The sequence below is a fragment of the Prosopis cineraria genome, unplaced genomic scaffold (genome assembly GCF_029017545.1).
Source record: "Prosopis cineraria cultivar Desert tree isolate PC_DT_omini unplaced genomic scaffold, ASM2901754v1 PC6, whole genome shotgun sequence".
In the NCBI taxonomy this organism is placed as follows: Eukaryota; Viridiplantae; Streptophyta; class Magnoliopsida; order Fabales; family Fabaceae; genus Prosopis; species Prosopis cineraria.
Genome location: NW_026555337.1, coordinates 311,170 through 327,260, shown reverse-complemented (window position 1 = coordinate 327,260; position 16,091 = coordinate 311,170). Strand labels below are relative to the sequence as shown.

The 16,091-nt window shown below is 34.8% G+C and overlaps 2 protein-coding genes across 6 annotated transcripts; one reads left to right on the top strand and one right to left on the bottom strand.

The window, feature by feature from the left end:
- The first annotated feature begins 616 nt into the window (after nucleotides 1–616).
- On the top strand, nucleotides 617–8,455 carry LOC129312787 (transcription factor bHLH153). 5 transcript variants are annotated; one of them, XM_054955507.1, is made up of 7 exons: nucleotides 622–926; nucleotides 1,532–1,591; nucleotides 2,289–2,414; nucleotides 2,559–2,624; nucleotides 2,832–2,897; nucleotides 3,895–3,942; nucleotides 7,919–8,455. In XM_054955507.1, exons 3-7 carry the CDS (start codon nucleotides 2,316–2,318, stop codon nucleotides 8,054–8,056), a joined length of 417 nt encoding a protein of 138 aa, XP_054811482.1. In that variant the 5' UTR covers nucleotides 622–926; nucleotides 1,532–1,591; nucleotides 2,289–2,315; the 3' UTR covers nucleotides 8,057–8,455. The 5 variants fall into 5 exon arrangements, with proteins under 5 accessions (XP_054811483.1, XP_054811482.1, XP_054811479.1 ...); XM_054955504.1 differs by lacking the exon at nucleotides 1,532–1,591 and having other exon boundaries at nucleotides 2,832–2,891; XM_054955503.1 differs by lacking the exon at nucleotides 1,532–1,591 and having other exon boundaries at nucleotides 633–926.
- Nucleotides 8,456–8,785: 330 nt separating this feature from the next.
- On the bottom strand, nucleotides 8,786–11,074 carry LOC129312786 (uncharacterized). The gene is made up of 4 exons (XM_054955502.1): nucleotides 10,856–11,074; nucleotides 10,379–10,437; nucleotides 9,486–9,667; nucleotides 8,786–9,079 (listed from the first exon to the last, which is right to left on the bottom strand). Exons 1-4 carry the CDS (start codon nucleotides 11,025–11,027, stop codon nucleotides 9,007–9,009), a joined length of 486 nt encoding a protein of 161 aa, XP_054811477.1. The 5' UTR covers nucleotides 11,028–11,074; the 3' UTR covers nucleotides 8,786–9,006.
- Between the last annotated feature and the right edge of the window lie 5,017 nt (nucleotides 11,075–16,091).

Here is a 16,091-nt window from a genome sequence, read left to right as displayed (position 1 = left end):
CTGTAAACTGCTCTCCCCCTGACACCCATTTCCCGCCAACGCTCCTTATTTTTCGCTAGTTTTATATTTTTCTTCTCTTTGGTTATTCATAAATATAAATTATTTGTTTCTTTCGGCCAACCGAACTATTCATAAATTCGACAATGGGGCTTTCTGGCTCTCTCTCTCTCTCTATCTATATGTGTGTGTGATTTTCTTTATTACTCATAGCAAGAGCTAACGCCGTATTTCTGGTTTTTTGGTCGTGCATAACGTACTTACTGTGATTTAATAATTTTTACTATTATTTTGGGAATGACAAACCCAGCCATTTAGAAATTTAATCAAAGTGTCATTAATATTTGTCCTCTCGCAGAACAGGGAGATTCCTGATGTGGACAAATTATATACCGCCTTTCCGTAATTTTATAACATCATGACAATTATGACAGTCGCCACCATAACACGGACCAAATGCAAATCAAAGCTTTTTGGGTTTGAAAATTTCGATTTCGCTCGTGTCTCGAAGGGAGAAAAAACATCTCTCTCTTTCTCGGGTGGATATTAGCTGTCATTTGTGTATATATACTTTTGACACTGATAAGTGATTGCATAATATAATGTAATATAATATTAGATGTAATTTTTCACTTTATAAAACGCCGTTGCTGACATTAGTCTCTTCTTCCCCCACAATCCTCCTCAACGCAATCCTACTCTCCCCATCTCCTCTGAAGTTGATTTATGCACATATCTTTCTGGTTTCCGTGGTGAATGTTCCAACTGAAGATTGAACCTTATTACGCTTCTTAGGCTGAAAAAAATACTTAACATTTGCAATCTCCTCAACTGGCGAGGGAGCTTAGCTTGCTTACTGCTTTAGGATATTCAACTATCAAGGTTCCATGACGGCTAGCTCCTTCTGCAATGCTGACTCTGTGTTTTCGGTAAGTTCCTGAATCTGTTAAATACCATTACTGGAGCTAGTCCCCGGAAATTCTGAAATTTAATACCCCCCAATTGTTTGTATGATTCCTCCCTCTTCCTTCTCTCTCTCCTTTTAATCTCATGATTTCCCAAAATCCTGCCCTTCTCTCCACTCTCTCCCGATTAATCCTATTTTTCTCTTCAAGTATTTGATGTTCTCAGCTTTGGTGTTAATGAAGACGTCCTTCAAATCAGATTCATTCATGCACCGTATTATGATTATTTTAAAGAATACTAATACAAATTAATTAATGGGCCCGCCTGACCTCGCCTTGCCTCGCATATCTGAGCTTCTTCCCAACATCACCCAATTAAAAACTAGATAGCATAAGAATGTTGCTAAATGCTAGCCTTCACGAGTTGCAGTAGTTCTTTTTACCGTATAATAACTCGGATAGTTGAGGAAGCTGATCAGTGTTGGTGTCTTGGTGATATCACGACCCTTGCCCCAACGGTAGGATTTTTGATTTCCGTGGCAGTTGTTTGCGTCGCTGTCCAACTGTCATTTTCTTTTTTGGTGGAGCTGCTGCCTCTTTCTTTTAAATTTCTGCCATTTTTGTTTCAGTGATTGTAATCATGATTTGAAGAGGTGGTAGTTAACGATGATGATTTTGCTTTCCTTACTGTAAGTGCGAGCATTATTTTGATCGAGACTGCACATGCTGCTCTTTGATCTTTATAAACATAAATCTTAGTATTATTATTTTGCATGCTGCAAAAGATAACTTATACAATTTTATTTAAATCTAGAGGTCGCAACCACCAAAATGGTTGTGGTTATCTTGGATGCTTCTTCTTCAATTGACATCAATCTCTTTCCATGGGGTCCTTCGTTTGGTGTTGCTTGCCCTTTTGCTTACTCCTTGTTCAGCTGGACAGATCTTACGGCTTAGGAATGTGACGAAGCTTCCTTTTGAGTTAGGAGCTTAGGGCATTATTGACTGTGGATTCCCTTTAGTTTCTTTCTTTTGTTTTCCTATGGCCCCATAATGGGGGTTCTGACCCATTCTTGATTTTTTTTTAAAACTAAGTACTTCCTTATATTTCATTAAAATTCATTTGATTTTTGTCCGAGCATTAGACAATGGAGATTGTTAGACTTTTGGTGTAGAAAATCCTGTAAAAGTGCTATAATCAGTAAATTGGGTAGTATGAGGCAAGTCCTTTCTTACTGTTAACTATTCTTGCCACTCTTAACAAAAATGTGTTTAATTGTTTCTGTAACCGTTTTATTGAGCTTCCTTTTAATATTTTTCATCTTAGCCTGCTCCATTTTCTCCTGTCTTTCTTATTAGAGAATGTTCTTTTGTTGATTCCATCAGAGAGAAGAAGGTGTAGATATTAGAAAGATGATGGAACCGAAAAGGAGCTTCTGCTCTGTGGATCAAAGCAATTATACCTCTATTGCATCCAAAAGACAAAAGGCTGATTTATCCATTTCCACAAAGGTTTCTTGTTTTCCTCTGTCGTGATTTGTTTCCGTGATGCTGAAAGATGTAACACGTTTATGATTCTTATTTCTTGAGGCTTACTTTTATTGTAGTTCCTCTTTTATATAACATCTCTAATTAAGATTATTCTTCTGCTAATAGGAGAGAAAGGAGAAGATTGGGGAACGAATTGTTGCCTTGCAGCAGCTCGTTTCACCATTTGGGAAGGTGTAAACATTTGTTCATGCACATTGCTTGAGAATAGTTACTTCTATTTGTTTTATATCTGGTGGAATTTACAGGAAATTAATCTTAGCCTAAACAGAAAACACGGGAAAAAAAGAAGCTTAATTGATTTGATTGATAGCTTGCTTATTATTGCCTTCAGTGAAGAGCTGAATCCGGTAACTCTTTTCTTTGTAATTCTTACTGCAGTCAGATACAGCTTCTGTCCTTTTAGAGGCAACGCACTACATAAGGTTCCTTCATAAACAAGTTAAGGTTTGGCCACTCTTGCCATATTTTACTTATGATATTGTTAAGAATATTGATTACCCACCTAGTAACTGGCTCATACAGCACTAGTTTGGTGCACATGCTTATGCTAGACCCAAGTGATTAAGTCGTAAATTTACAATATTAACATGAGTTACTTTGATAGCAACTGTCAATGGAATATATCTACGCTCATCATAATCCACCTAAAGCATTGCAGACTTTTCCTGGTCCAGTTTAGACCAAGCCTGTTCTCCAGTAAATATAAAGCGTACTCCCTCCACTCCTTATAACAGGGCACTTTCTAAAAAGATTCTTTGGTATTAATACAAGGCACTTGATCAGAGTGCTAATTATGTTTTTTCAATATTAATTCTATTTAATCTCATTAACTGTGAAAGAGAATGTAATACAAATTTAAAAAATTTTATTTAGATTGGGGTAAAATTGAAAGTTTATTATATTTTCAGGCAAAGTTAATGACTAAACTACTTTTTCGTGGTTTCATGAGATGATTAGAAGTGCTTTATATTGGGACCGGAGAGAATATGTTCCTTGAGATCGTATGATTTATTTATTTGACCTCACTTAATAGGATAAAGTTGTAAGGTTTGTGGTGGTCGTTATTGTTGTGTGCTACAAACTTAGTTTAGCAAGAGAAAGGTGGTCTGTTAACTTATTAAACAGAAATTCATGAAAGTGAACTTAAAATGTGTCGAATTGACATCTTAAATGGCTACTAGAATTCTTACTATTACAGTCTACACAGCTGGCAGCTTTTCATGGTGATGTTTGACAAGGGAAATAGAGAATGATAAATCTCCACGACAAAAGAGAGCTATTACCACCACCACCACCATTATCATTACTAGAGACTAAAAGTAGAAATTTAAACTATCAATATCACAACTATATGCTCGAACACAGGCGTCCATAAAATAAGCTGTGTTGAACATTACCTTGATGTTGTCATGCAGATAAACTTTTCTTGCTGTTATTTCAGGTGCTTAGTGCTCCTTATCTGCAATGCTCTCCTACAACCAAAACGCAGGTGAGAACAAGATGACCACTACCATATGAATGAGTATCGTTAACTTTGTGATTTTTATTCTTGTATGATACGAATATTAAGCCTCGGAAAGGGAAAAAGGATTAATAACTAAAGCGTGGGTGTTATATTTTACTAGATAAGTCAAACAAAAGATGAAACTTCATAAAATTTTATGTTATACATATTTATGTAGGTATAGATAAGCCTAGACACTAAACACCCAACACTTTGTATGTCCAAATTATTGGGCAAGGTTTTGTTTGTGTTCTTGTCTACTAGAATAATCACCTTGCACCAACAGTGATTGAATCGAATAGAAAGGATTTGATTTTTTATTTTTTTTTAAACAAGATTAAGAATTCTTTTCTTTTTTCGCCAACAAATATGATCAAGAATTCGAATGTTATGAATAGAATAAATTACGTTAAATTCCAATAGGATAATTGTATTAAACACTGCCGCCTTGCAAATGCAAGTAGATTGTTGGTCCCAAAACAACAACAACAACAACAACAACAAGCCTTTATCCCACTAGGTGGGGTCGGCTACATGGATTGCAAGACGCCATTGTGCTCTATCATTTATTAAGCTTTTAGAAATATTATTAATTAAGAGATCACGTTCAACAACTTCCAAGAGTGTTCTCTTAGGCCTTCCTCTACCTCTCTTAATCGGACTCAAAGTTATATGTTCCACTCTTCTCACTGGTGCCTCCCTTGGTCTTCTTTGTACATGCCCAAATCATCTCAACCGATTTTCTACCATTTTTTCCTCAATAGGTGCCACCCTCACTTTTTCACGTATGTGCTCATTTCGAATTTTATCTTTACGTGTATGTCCGCACATCCATCGTAACATTCTCATCTCTGCTACTCCAACTTTATGCTCTTGCTGTCCCGTTAGAGCCCAGCATTCACTACTATATAACATTGCCGGTCTGATAGCAGTACGATAAAACTTTCCTTTAAGTTTATTAGGCACCTTACGGTCACAAATAACTCCTTTAGCTTTTCTCCAATTAAACCACCCAGCTTGAATTCTATGTGAAATATCTCCACTGATTTCGCCATCATTTTGGATAATGGCTCCCAAATATCTAAACTTTTCCACTTGAGGTATAATTTGATCTCCCAATTTTACTTCCAAATTATTTTCGAATAGTCCTTTATCAAATTTACAATATAAATATTCCGTCTTACTTCTACTCAGACGAAAACCTTTCGACTCCAATGTCCTCCTCCATAACTCAAGTTTGCAATTAACCTCTTCTCTTGTCTCTGCTATAAGAACTATATCATCCGCGAAGAGCATACATTTCGGGATTTCCTCTTGAATATGTTCCGTCAAAACATTTAAAATCAAGTTGAACAAATAAGGACTCAGAGATGATCCCTGATGTAGCCCAATCTTTATAGGAAAATCCTTTGTTTGACCACTAGGCGTTCTTATACTAGTTTTTACCCCCTCATACATATCTTGTATGGCTTTAATATAAGCAATCCGTACTCCCTTTTTTTCCAACGCTTTCCAAAGCACTTCTCTTGGTATACGGTCATAAGCTTTTTTCAAATCAATAAAAACCATGTGTAGATCTTTATCTTTACAACGATACTTTTCCATTAATCCCCTTAGTAGATAAATCGCCTCTGTAGTTGATCTACCTGGCATAAAACCAAATTGATTCTCAGAAATACTTGTCTCCAATCTCAACCTATGCTCAATTACTTTCTCCCACAATTTCATTGTGTGGCTCATGAGTTTAATCCCTCTATAGTTAGTACAATTCTGAATATCTCCTTTATTTTTATAAATAGGAATTAATGTACTTCTCCTCCACTCATCAGGCATTTTCTTGGACCGTAAAATCACATTAAATAACTTAGTTAACCATCTCACCCCTTCTTCACCTAAACATTTCCACGCTTCGATAGATATACAATCAGGTCCGTTAGCTCTACCATTTGCCATTTTCTTAAGAGCTTCCTTTACCTCCTTATCACGTATGTTTCGATAGAATGACAAATTTTGTTCTCCTTCACCAATTACTAAATCCTCCAAGTTACTAGATGAATCCTCTCCATCATTGAAAAGTTTAGAAAAATAAGTCTCCCATCTATTTTTAATTTCATCATCTGTAACTAAAATTCTTCCCTCTTCATCCTTAATACACCTTACCTGTTCTAGATCTCTTGATTTTCTTTCCCTACTCTTGGCAATCTTATAAATATTTTGCTCTCCTTCCTTCGTCTCAAGGTTCTTATAAAATTCTTCAAAAGCTTTAGAACGAGCTTCACCCACAGCTCTCTTAGTTTCCTTCTTAGCCATACGGTACCTCTCCCAATTTTCCTCATTGTTACACAAATGTATGGCTTTAAAACAGTTCTTCTTATACTTGATTTTGTCCTGTACACTATTATTCCACCACCAAGACTCCTTATCTCTCGGACCAGGACCTTTCGATTCTCCCAAAACTACTTTTGCAACCTCCCGTATCTTTTTAGCCATATCCTCCCATATGATGTTAGCACTTCCCTGAGAATCCCAAATTCCTTTATCCAAAAGATTTCGCTTGAAAATATCTTGCTTCTCACCTTTTAATTGCCACCACCTAATCCTTGGTGTTACTACTTGTCGACGTTTTTGGATTTTACTCATAATACACACATCAAGGACTAGGACCCTATGTTGTGTCGTTACAGCATCTCCAGGGATCACCTTACAATTTTTACAAAGTTTTCTATCTGTGTTCCTAACCAAAAGAAAATCAATCTGCGACCTTGAGGCTCCACTTTTGTAGGTGATGAGATGCTCATCTCTCTTCTTGAAACAAGTATTGGCAATCTTAAAATCATACGCCAATGAGAAATCAAGAAGAGTTTGCCCTTCATTGTTTAGCTCTCCAAAACCAAAACCACCATGCACCCTCGCATACTGACCAGCTTCCCTCCCGACATGCCCATTAAAGTCTCCTCCAATAAAAATCTTTTCACTCTGTGGTATGTGTCGAATCAACCCCTCCAGATCCTCCCAAAATAATTCCTTAAGACTGGCTTCTGTCCCGACTTGCGGCGCATAAGCGCTAACAATATTAACAGTCTCACGTCCAATTATCATTTTTAAAGAAATAATTCTGTCTCCAATTCTGCTAACTTCTACAACGTTCTTCTTCCACTCCTTATCTATAATGATGCCTACTCCATTGCGTGCACTTACTTTTCCTGTATACCAAAGTTTGAAACCTTGAATATCCTTAGCTTCTTCTCCACGCCATTTTGTTTCTTGCAAGCAAAGGATATTGATTTTCCTTTGAATCATAACCCCTACAACCTCTACAGATTTACAATTTAATGTCCCAACATTCCAAATACCAAATCTAATTTTGCTCTTATGGACTAACTTCTTTAGCCGCGTGCGTCCAGAATGACGCGGTAGCCCTTGCTCATTTAACACTACATCCGGGCGCCGATGCAGCGGCTCTAACTCACTTATCACTGTACTCGAGCCATACAGCGCGTTACTTACGGGCAACGACCTAGCATTAACATTATAACGTCTATTGTCCATGTTCATGATAGATTCAACAAATTTTTACATTGGCTGTTGATGGCCTAACACAACCCTCCTCCTTTACCCGGGCTTGGGACCGGCTATAAACATAGGCGGAGTTTGTTGGTCCCAAAACAAAACAAAAAAAATTAAATGCAAGTAGACTTGAATATTTTTTTGTGGTTAAAAAATTGGAAGAAAAATAACGAGGATAAAAAGGTCAAAGCCCAAGACAAGTATTTGTCTAGAAATTAATGAGTTAATTTTTATGTAATGTATTGATAAGCAATACCCATAAAAGCAAGGCGACTTTGTTTACCCGTTTTTTTTTTTTTAAAGCACATATGGATTATATTTAACACGGTTTCCCTACATATGTTGATGGTATGCTATAAGGTGCATGGATATATTGATCATGTTTGTGGTGCAGGATATAGGGATTGGGGCGTACAGCCTGAGGAGTAGAGGATTATGTCTGGTACCAGTGTCGTATACGATTGGAGTTGCTCAGAGTAATGGTGCGGATATATGGGCCCCCACCAAAAGCACACCGTCACAATTTGCCTAGCCTATTCTATCCCAATCTCGCAGTTTCAATTGTGACCCAATTTGTTAGGCGAGACTGAGAATTGAGAAGTTGCTCAGCCTCGAGGGTTAACTATCCTTGTATTAACCGGACAAGAAATGTTGTTCTGCTGTGCCGTAATGGCGATTTGTAGCTCAAGCCTCGAAAGTATCCGCGCATCCTCCCCAACATCCACATGGTAGTCTAGCTGTCGCATTGAAAACCTGCTCCAAAATGCGACCCCTCGCCATTAACATTTTAAAGTGGCGATGCCCAAGCTATCAAGCATGGCATGCTATGTGTATTCCTATACTGATTATAAGGTAACCTGTATATTTACGTGAGCTAGTTCTTAGATTTCGGTGCTCCCAATTGAAACGAAATTTATAATGATTTGGACCATGTGTGACTTAGAACACTATAGGTTTATGCTATTTTATGCTCCTATAATCGGCCAACTGCGATTATCCATTCAGTCTGGCATTTGAATAATGAAAATTAACGAATGAAACCGTGATTAAGCATGGACCACGTTCACAATTTTCAGATCATTGTCTCATTCGATGGAAGGAGGCGGCCAATGGCCGGATGCCTTGACCACGGTGAAAGGCCATTACAATTGATGGTAAGCGCCAATTGTGCATCGAGAATTTTTTTTTTTTTTTTGTTGGGGGGGGGGTTGTGAGGGGAGTGGTGTTCCAAAATTGTTCACCAACATCACCCTGATAAATATTTTCCAATACGGCTGAGAAACCTTAAATATGGGGGAAATGATATCTCATGGCAGTCAACTGTCACGAAACTCAAGGTCTCTACAATCGACACTAGTGATTTAGGTCACTAGTAGCAACGTCTAATCGACTTGTCTAGAGTTGGACCTTCGTATACTAACCCTCATTTTTGGTTGAATGAAGATAAAGAATGAGGCTTCGTAGAGAATGGATTCAAGCTTTTCAAACAGCTGCCAACGGCTTAACCTTCTCGCGTAGGAACTGCATTATGTGCTCCCGTTTCCAATTATCGATTCTGGAGCAGGCGAAAGAAACTCATCACATCAGCAAAAAAATTAAGATAAAATCTACTTCTTTACCAAAAGAAATTCCCAGGTCCTAATGCACAACAAAAGCATGGATACCACATAGCCTCTTGTTTCCAAGAGAAAAATGCTCAAATCTGACCGGAGCATGGGATATTCTTTTGCTGCTACGTGAGTCAATGGTTTTCAATGAACATTTTTATAGATTATTCTCAAAATGCTCGACCTACTCTCATGGACTCCATAACAGATTACAAAACCTTTGTCAGTTAGACATTAATTTTTTTTTTTAGATGATGTTTTAACAGAATGATGTCAATGAACAACCAATAGAAAAGCTCAAATAATGATATTCTCACAAAGTAGCCTTTTTTATCTATTGTCATGAGTGCTCACCTGATCGTTTCCTTATGTTGACCAGCATCATCCAGCATGATCAACTTTGGTGGGGAATTGAAAACATACTGAACTTTAACTGATGGGAACTGGTCCTTTTCCTCTTCAATGAAGCCCACAATCTCCGGATAGAAAACAAGTTTCCTCATGCAGACTTCTAGAAAAGCTCCTGAGTACCTTATCTATAAATTTGTTACAAGCATTTAAATTGAAGGAACAATAAATCGAGGAATGTTGAGATCAAAATTAAAGTAAACCCAATAATTGTATAAACACATGGAAATCCAGTTATTGCCTTATTGGTAACCAACATTTAACATCCGGCCCAACAAAATTGAGTTTATGACAATACTATCTAATTTTACCTTCACTCCTGAACATAAATTTCACTCAACTCAGCATTCCATTTCCAATAGAAATTCTTTTCTTTCACAGTAAAAGATTTATTCAACAAAGCATGGAAAGTAGGAGTGAAATAGAATCATCCTTCACCTTGTATGGAAACTAGTAAATTGCAAAATAAATTTCCAACCGAATATTCCTTCCAGTTTTATTTACAAGACAACTTCTACAAATAATTTTTAAATCAAAACATAAAACATCTTTTAATAATTAAACTATTTTTTTAATTTTATTTTTTCTTGATTCGCGTGAAAATATTGAATGTAATTGTATTATTATTTAAAGTCAAAAATAAAAATAAAAAAACACATCTTACTTTTATATAATATTAAAAAAACTAACTTCTGTGTGAAAGGTTGAAAGTGTCCTGTAATTGTCTAGACTGGCATGCACTTATAACTGCAAAAGCGAGACTAAAATCCTCACACAAAGTACCCGATATTGAGGCACATTTAGCGTGAAGAGGTAAATCAGAAATCCTGTACACGAACCTTGCTCATGGCATCATTGGAATCTTCTGTGCAACACTTCACACAATCCGATATCAACTCTGCAGCCAAAGTTTATACGATATTTAACTTGACTTAATAAATAGATGCATGTTAAAATAAGCAAACAGCATCCATAAACAAGGAAAAGGACGGAATCTCGATGCTACAAGCTGTGTTTTAAGTGTAAGAACATCACTTTCCCCAAAGAAAAAGGTGCTCTCCCGTCCGATGACCAAGTTCTTGTCGATGGACAAGTTCCATACATCAGATTAGGGTTGAATTAAGAAGCCGAACATTTTATTCCAGACCTAATATTATTTGGAAAAGGATATCGTTTTCAGAATCTGAAAAAAATGTAAAGGAGAGGACCTAGAGAAAAAAATGTCAACGAAACAAGCAACGAAACTCATGGATCTGTTGAGAAAGAATAAAGCAGAATCAAGAGACTTGGAGAGAAAAAGGATATTGGCGATCGACCCTTGTCCTTAACATATTCGGCGAAAGTATTGCAGTCAGAGCACAAAGCAAGTCCAGTAAAGCCCAGATTCTCACATTCTCTCGAGCTCAGTTGCTCCATTGCACTGCTCAAAGGCACTGTAGCCAACATCACAACCGTAGCAATCCCATAGATCAACGCCTTCATCTTCATCTTCTTTTCTGGCCTCCGAGTCCCCTCCCTAGGTCGTCAAGTCTACTCCGATTTAGCAAAATTACATTTTTAACTTTTAATTACTCTTCTATATAGGCCGGCCCATTAAACTTTCTGGGCTTTTCCTGTCCTTTTGTTCTTAGTCCATGTTCAATTTCTTTTTTTCTCTTGTAAAATCCCAGTACAAAATTTCCTCGTAAGGCTTTGAAATTTAACGCCTTGGTAATTACACTTCAATTAAATTGTCCAGGCAAATCACGGCCAAAAATTATTTACGCTCAGGTGAATAGGTAAATTTAATTAAAAATGAAAAATTATTATTGAATAATGTTAACAAGAATATAATAGCTACTATATATTTAGATCTTCGAATGAGAAGATATTATAAATATCAATTTCAGGGGCCAAAATCATAAATAGTTTGTTATCTGACAAAATGGTATCAAGTGACAAAGGTAAAAAGACTTTTTTCCTTTTTGTTGTTTTGTTTAACGTTTACATTTAATAGTAGCTTTCATATTCATTGTTATTAAGTTTGGATAATGAAATTGGATAAAATGTAATTTTGGGTGATTAGATGGCCTTATGCAATGAGCCGCGTGGAGTTGAGTTGACTCCTTCTAATTAAATCGAAGTTGAGTTCCCCACGAAGAGGAGGTTCAGTTGGTTGCCTTCTCATTAAAATGGAGTTGAGCAAGACTGCTCCTAGTCAAAAGAAAATCGAATATGCCAAATCTATTTTAAATAAAACTGGTGATCAATTTGCATGAGTTTGAATGTCTGTCTGCACATATTCTGGAGTGCAATATTATTGCTAAAATTTTATCTCATTTTTAGTAAATGCTCATGTGAAATTCTAGGATCTGGTAAGGAGAAAGCAACCTAAAAATTAAGCATATATTTTGGATAGACATGGGAACGTAACCAGAACTCGATGGTTTTTTTTTCTTTTTTTTTTTGGGGGGGGGGGGATTGAAAATAAAATGATGAATTTTGGTGGGGTGGGGTGAGGATTCAAGTTAGACTATTTTACAAATGCAAAAAGGGTAATATTTTACCAAAGGCTATATGATTCCTAGGGGCCAAGAACCCCTCCTTAGCCACTCTACTTTCGTCACTGGATAAGGTATACATATTGGAATTATACATTTTGTAAAAATTACATATAGATGGTTTAGCTGGTCATGAGATGAAATAAGAACAATTACAAATAAGTCCAAGATTAATTAAAGGCCTAATAAGAAATTAATTATAACAACTAAATTAAGTTGTGATACCTGTAACATCTTAGATTTCAAATTTTGAAATTTTAAGTGTTTAAGAAGGATAAATTTGTTAAGATAAGAGAATTATGAATTAATAATGTTTTTGGATGACTAATTTAATTTTTGAATTGTTAGACAGCCTTAGAAGAAGGTTAGATTAGAGTTTGAGAGAACCATAACATAGAGAGACAAACATGCCTGAGTCTCTCTATGCCATTTGCCACGGTAGATACACAAAATTTTGTTTGTATTAGATACGTGTTTGCGTCTGAAGTAGAAGAGAGAAAAGAGAGAAAATGCAGTAGGGCAATGGGACTGAAGCTTGGGGTTGCTAGGTGTAACATCCTGATTTTAAAAAAAATAATAATAATAAAAATTTATATTATTTGAGATTATTCAGAAATAATAATATGGTTAGAAATTTAATTATGAATTAAAAACTTAAGTTTAAAATTATATAAAAAATATTTTGTTAAGATATAATTTTAAGATTTAAAATAAAAAAATTTATGTGTGAGTGAGTTAAAAAAAAGTAAAAAAAAAAGGTTGAAGTAAAAAAAAAAAGAGAGAGGCACTGTAGAAGTCCCATATCGATTAGATGTGGGAAGGTGAGGTGCCTCCTCACATATAAAAGGAGGAGGCACAGGCGAGGAGGAGCAGAAGAAGGAAGAAAAGGAAAAGTTTATGTAATTTGTGAAAATTACAACTAAGGATCCAAGATGTAATTTGTGAAAATTATAAGTAATGGCCCAAAGGTTTGAATAATTAAATTTAAACCTATAGTTTTTTTAATATAATTTTGGGACCCACAATCCTATTTTTATATTATTTTTCTCTCTTCCTCTCACATTGCTCGGCGTTTTCTCACAAGGGGGATTATCTTCTTTTTCTTTAGGTATGTTCTAACTTTCCTGTTTAAATTAGCATTTAAAAATTTATTTAATTATAAAATTAATTTTATAGTTATTTTCTAAATAATATTAGCTTTCTAGTGATATGATTATTTTGTAGGATAGAGTAAATATTCTGATTAGGATTTTTCTATAAGATAGTTAATCTGATGATATGATGGATTAAAAATATAGGTTAAAACTCTTAGGGATATAATAAATATTATAGAATATTTTCTTGAGGTTGAAACTCATGTTTAAGAATTTTTGAGTTAAAATTTAGATCTATACGGTTGAATTTATGTGGAATCTGAGATGTAGGGATGAACCTCTGATTATTAAATATTTATTTAAGTATGAATAGGTATTTTTAAGGTTATAGAAAGGTGATTTGAGGCTTAAATATGATTTATTAAGGTATGAAAATTTTAGAAAAGAATTTGGGAAGTTAAATGAGGCATAAATCTTAAATTAGTGTTAATATGGATTATAGATCTAAGACTTTCTAACTCTTTAAATTAGAGCTATTTATTTTAATATAAAATTAATATATAATATTATGAAATAAATATGTAGATTGTGTTAACAAAGATAATGGTGAAAGAGGAGTTGTGAAGGGGAACTTGTTATTCAAGATACAAGGTAACCATTATTAATGTGTTGTGATGAGTGCGTTTGTGAATGGTTATGTGTTATTTTGTTGTTTGGAAAAATTATGAATTATTAAAAATAAATATTGTTATATACTTGTTTGAATTTATTGCCAAGTGGGTCAAAAATTTATTTTTGTTTATCATGATGAGATATTATTGTTTGGATATATTCTTATTTGGATATTTGAATGATGCATGACTTGTCAAGGTATTTTAATATATGGTGTTAATGGAAATTTTTGTTCGGTTAATTATTACCACGTGGTAAGTCCTCATTGAACCCAATGAATGGCGTGTCGCTTGGTCCAACTCACCTTTGGTCGGGTGATTTAACGTTCGAGCATGGCGAAAGAAGGATATAAGGTGCAGTCATGCAAATTAAATACTTGTTCGGTTTGTTTGAAAATATTATTCGGTTAAATGTTTTGTGTGCCTACTTAGCAATCGCATGATTAGTTACAACCGCATGTATTATTACATATTAATTTTTGGTTACTGGGACATTTAAGTCTCATTCCCCGTGGTTAACATTTTTACAGGAGCGAGTCCGGCCGAGAAAGCACCAGAGGCATAATTTTGGTGTATGAGACACCATCTTTTACGTTGCCTCTTATTTTAGATTATACAATATATATTGTGTCAACTTAGTACATATCTTCTTTGTGAAGCATGTAAACTCTAATTTTTTTTATTAAAAGTATTTATATGACCAAGAGGATTATGTCTGTCCCTCTTGATTTATGATCTAATTTGAATATCATGCCATGAAAATTATGTCTGTCTCTCATGGTTTTAATTGCCTTTTTGGATATTTTAAGACTTATGTTATGTCTTGGATGTATCATGGTAAGAAAATTTTCTATCATGATAATAGTTTTAATAATTTGTGAAAAATTAGTTTGTATTTTTGAGAGTGTTACACTAGGGCTTCATTCTTGGATGGTTTTGGAGGCATTGAGAGTTGGGAATCCACTTTGGTAAGCTTCTTATACCTCTCCCTCTCCCTCTATGTAAAGTTTTTATTGTTTTTGGTGTGTTTGAGACTTGATTTTATATTTTCTTAAGTTTTGACTGAACCTATTAGTTTAATTAAGGTCTTGGAGAGTTAAATCAAGCTTCCAAACCTAGATTTATGGATTTTGTAGTAATTTAAATTTTTTAGTTAGAGTTTGGATGGCCATAAGTAAAATTTAGGAGTTTTGAAATAATGTAGGTAAATGATTGGTGTTATTAGTGTGTTTGGATATTAAATAGGATTAATGGAATGTATTGAAAGTGTTGATGGTATTATAGCCCAAAATTAGACTAAAAAGGAGATTAATTAGAGTGAGAATTGATGATTAAATATTTAATTTTGTAAATTAAATATTGATCGTGCCCCATTATGCGAGTGGACACTGGCGGAGTTGGTAATTGACCACAGTAACCCTTTTTGTGATAAAAGGATTGATGTAATTGAATAATCTAAACTTATTATTTGCGTGTTTGAATGGTTGTATGATGTTGTAAAAATTTATTCAACTATTTTGAAATTGGAATACTATTAGTGAAAATGATTATAAATTTAGAAACTCTATGTGAAGTGAAATGTATATTTGCAAATGTGATTTTTAAAAGTTTTATACTCAATCCTATGTATAGGTATATGTATATGTGAAAGTGTATGATTCAATATGAAAATGATTGTTTAAAAATAAATTATATGTGTGGCTATGTATTAATTGTTGAGCATAATGTTTGGTATAATTATTGTGAGAAGGTGTGAGTTCATCCTAATGTTGTTTGCGAATATTGTTTGAAAATTTATATAGTGCACTAGCACTGTGGAGGTCTCAACGCACAATTTTATTATTGTTTGAAAGTCCTAGTATTATTTAAGATAAATTGGACATATGACACTCCAAGTATTTGTGAAAAGGGAAAATCTATGGTTTATAGTGGGTGAAGGCAACTTTGGCTGGGGCTGCCTCTCATGATTGGTGAGCTTAAGCCAATCTAGTTATATGGATTTGATTTTATTGAATTGTCAGTCTACAGATTCAGTCTGAGAAAATAAGGAGGATAAAAGGCAGTGTGTTGATCACGTATATCATTATTGTACAGCCATGTGTGTGTATGTAAACTTGACAAATATAGTATATGTTTAAATGCCACTTTACATACTTACTAGCTGTTCTCACACATGAGTGATTTGTTCAAATAATTTGATTATTGAGTCCTTGACTCACTCGTGATTATATTTTACAAGTAAGACTT

Excerpts from the sequence above, each read along its gene's own strand:
- LOC129312787 (XM_054955503.1), top strand. The coding sequence starts at position 885 with ATGACGGCTAGCTCCTTCTGCAATGCTGACTCTGTGTTTTCG. Across the intron at positions 2,415-2,558 it reads ATTTATCCATTTCCACAAAG|GAGAGAAAGGAGAAGATTGG; the intron begins GTTTCTTGTTTT and ends TTCTGCTAATAG. Across the intron at positions 3,943-7,918 it reads CTCCTACAACCAAAACGCAG|GATATAGGGATTGGGGCGTA; the intron begins GTGAGAACAAGA and ends TTTGTGGTGCAG.
- LOC129312786 (XM_054955502.1), bottom strand. The coding sequence starts at position 11,027 with ATGAAGATGAAGGCGTTGATCTATGGGATTGCTACGGTTGTGATGTTG. Across the intron at positions 10,438-10,855 it reads CGAATATGTTAAGGACAAGG|AGTTGATATCGGATTGTGTG; the intron begins GTCGATCGCCAA and ends CTTTGGCTGCAG. Across the intron at positions 9,668-10,378 it reads CCAATGATGCCATGAGCAAG|ATAAGGTACTCAGGAGCTTT; the intron begins GTTCGTGTACAG and ends ACAAATTTATAG.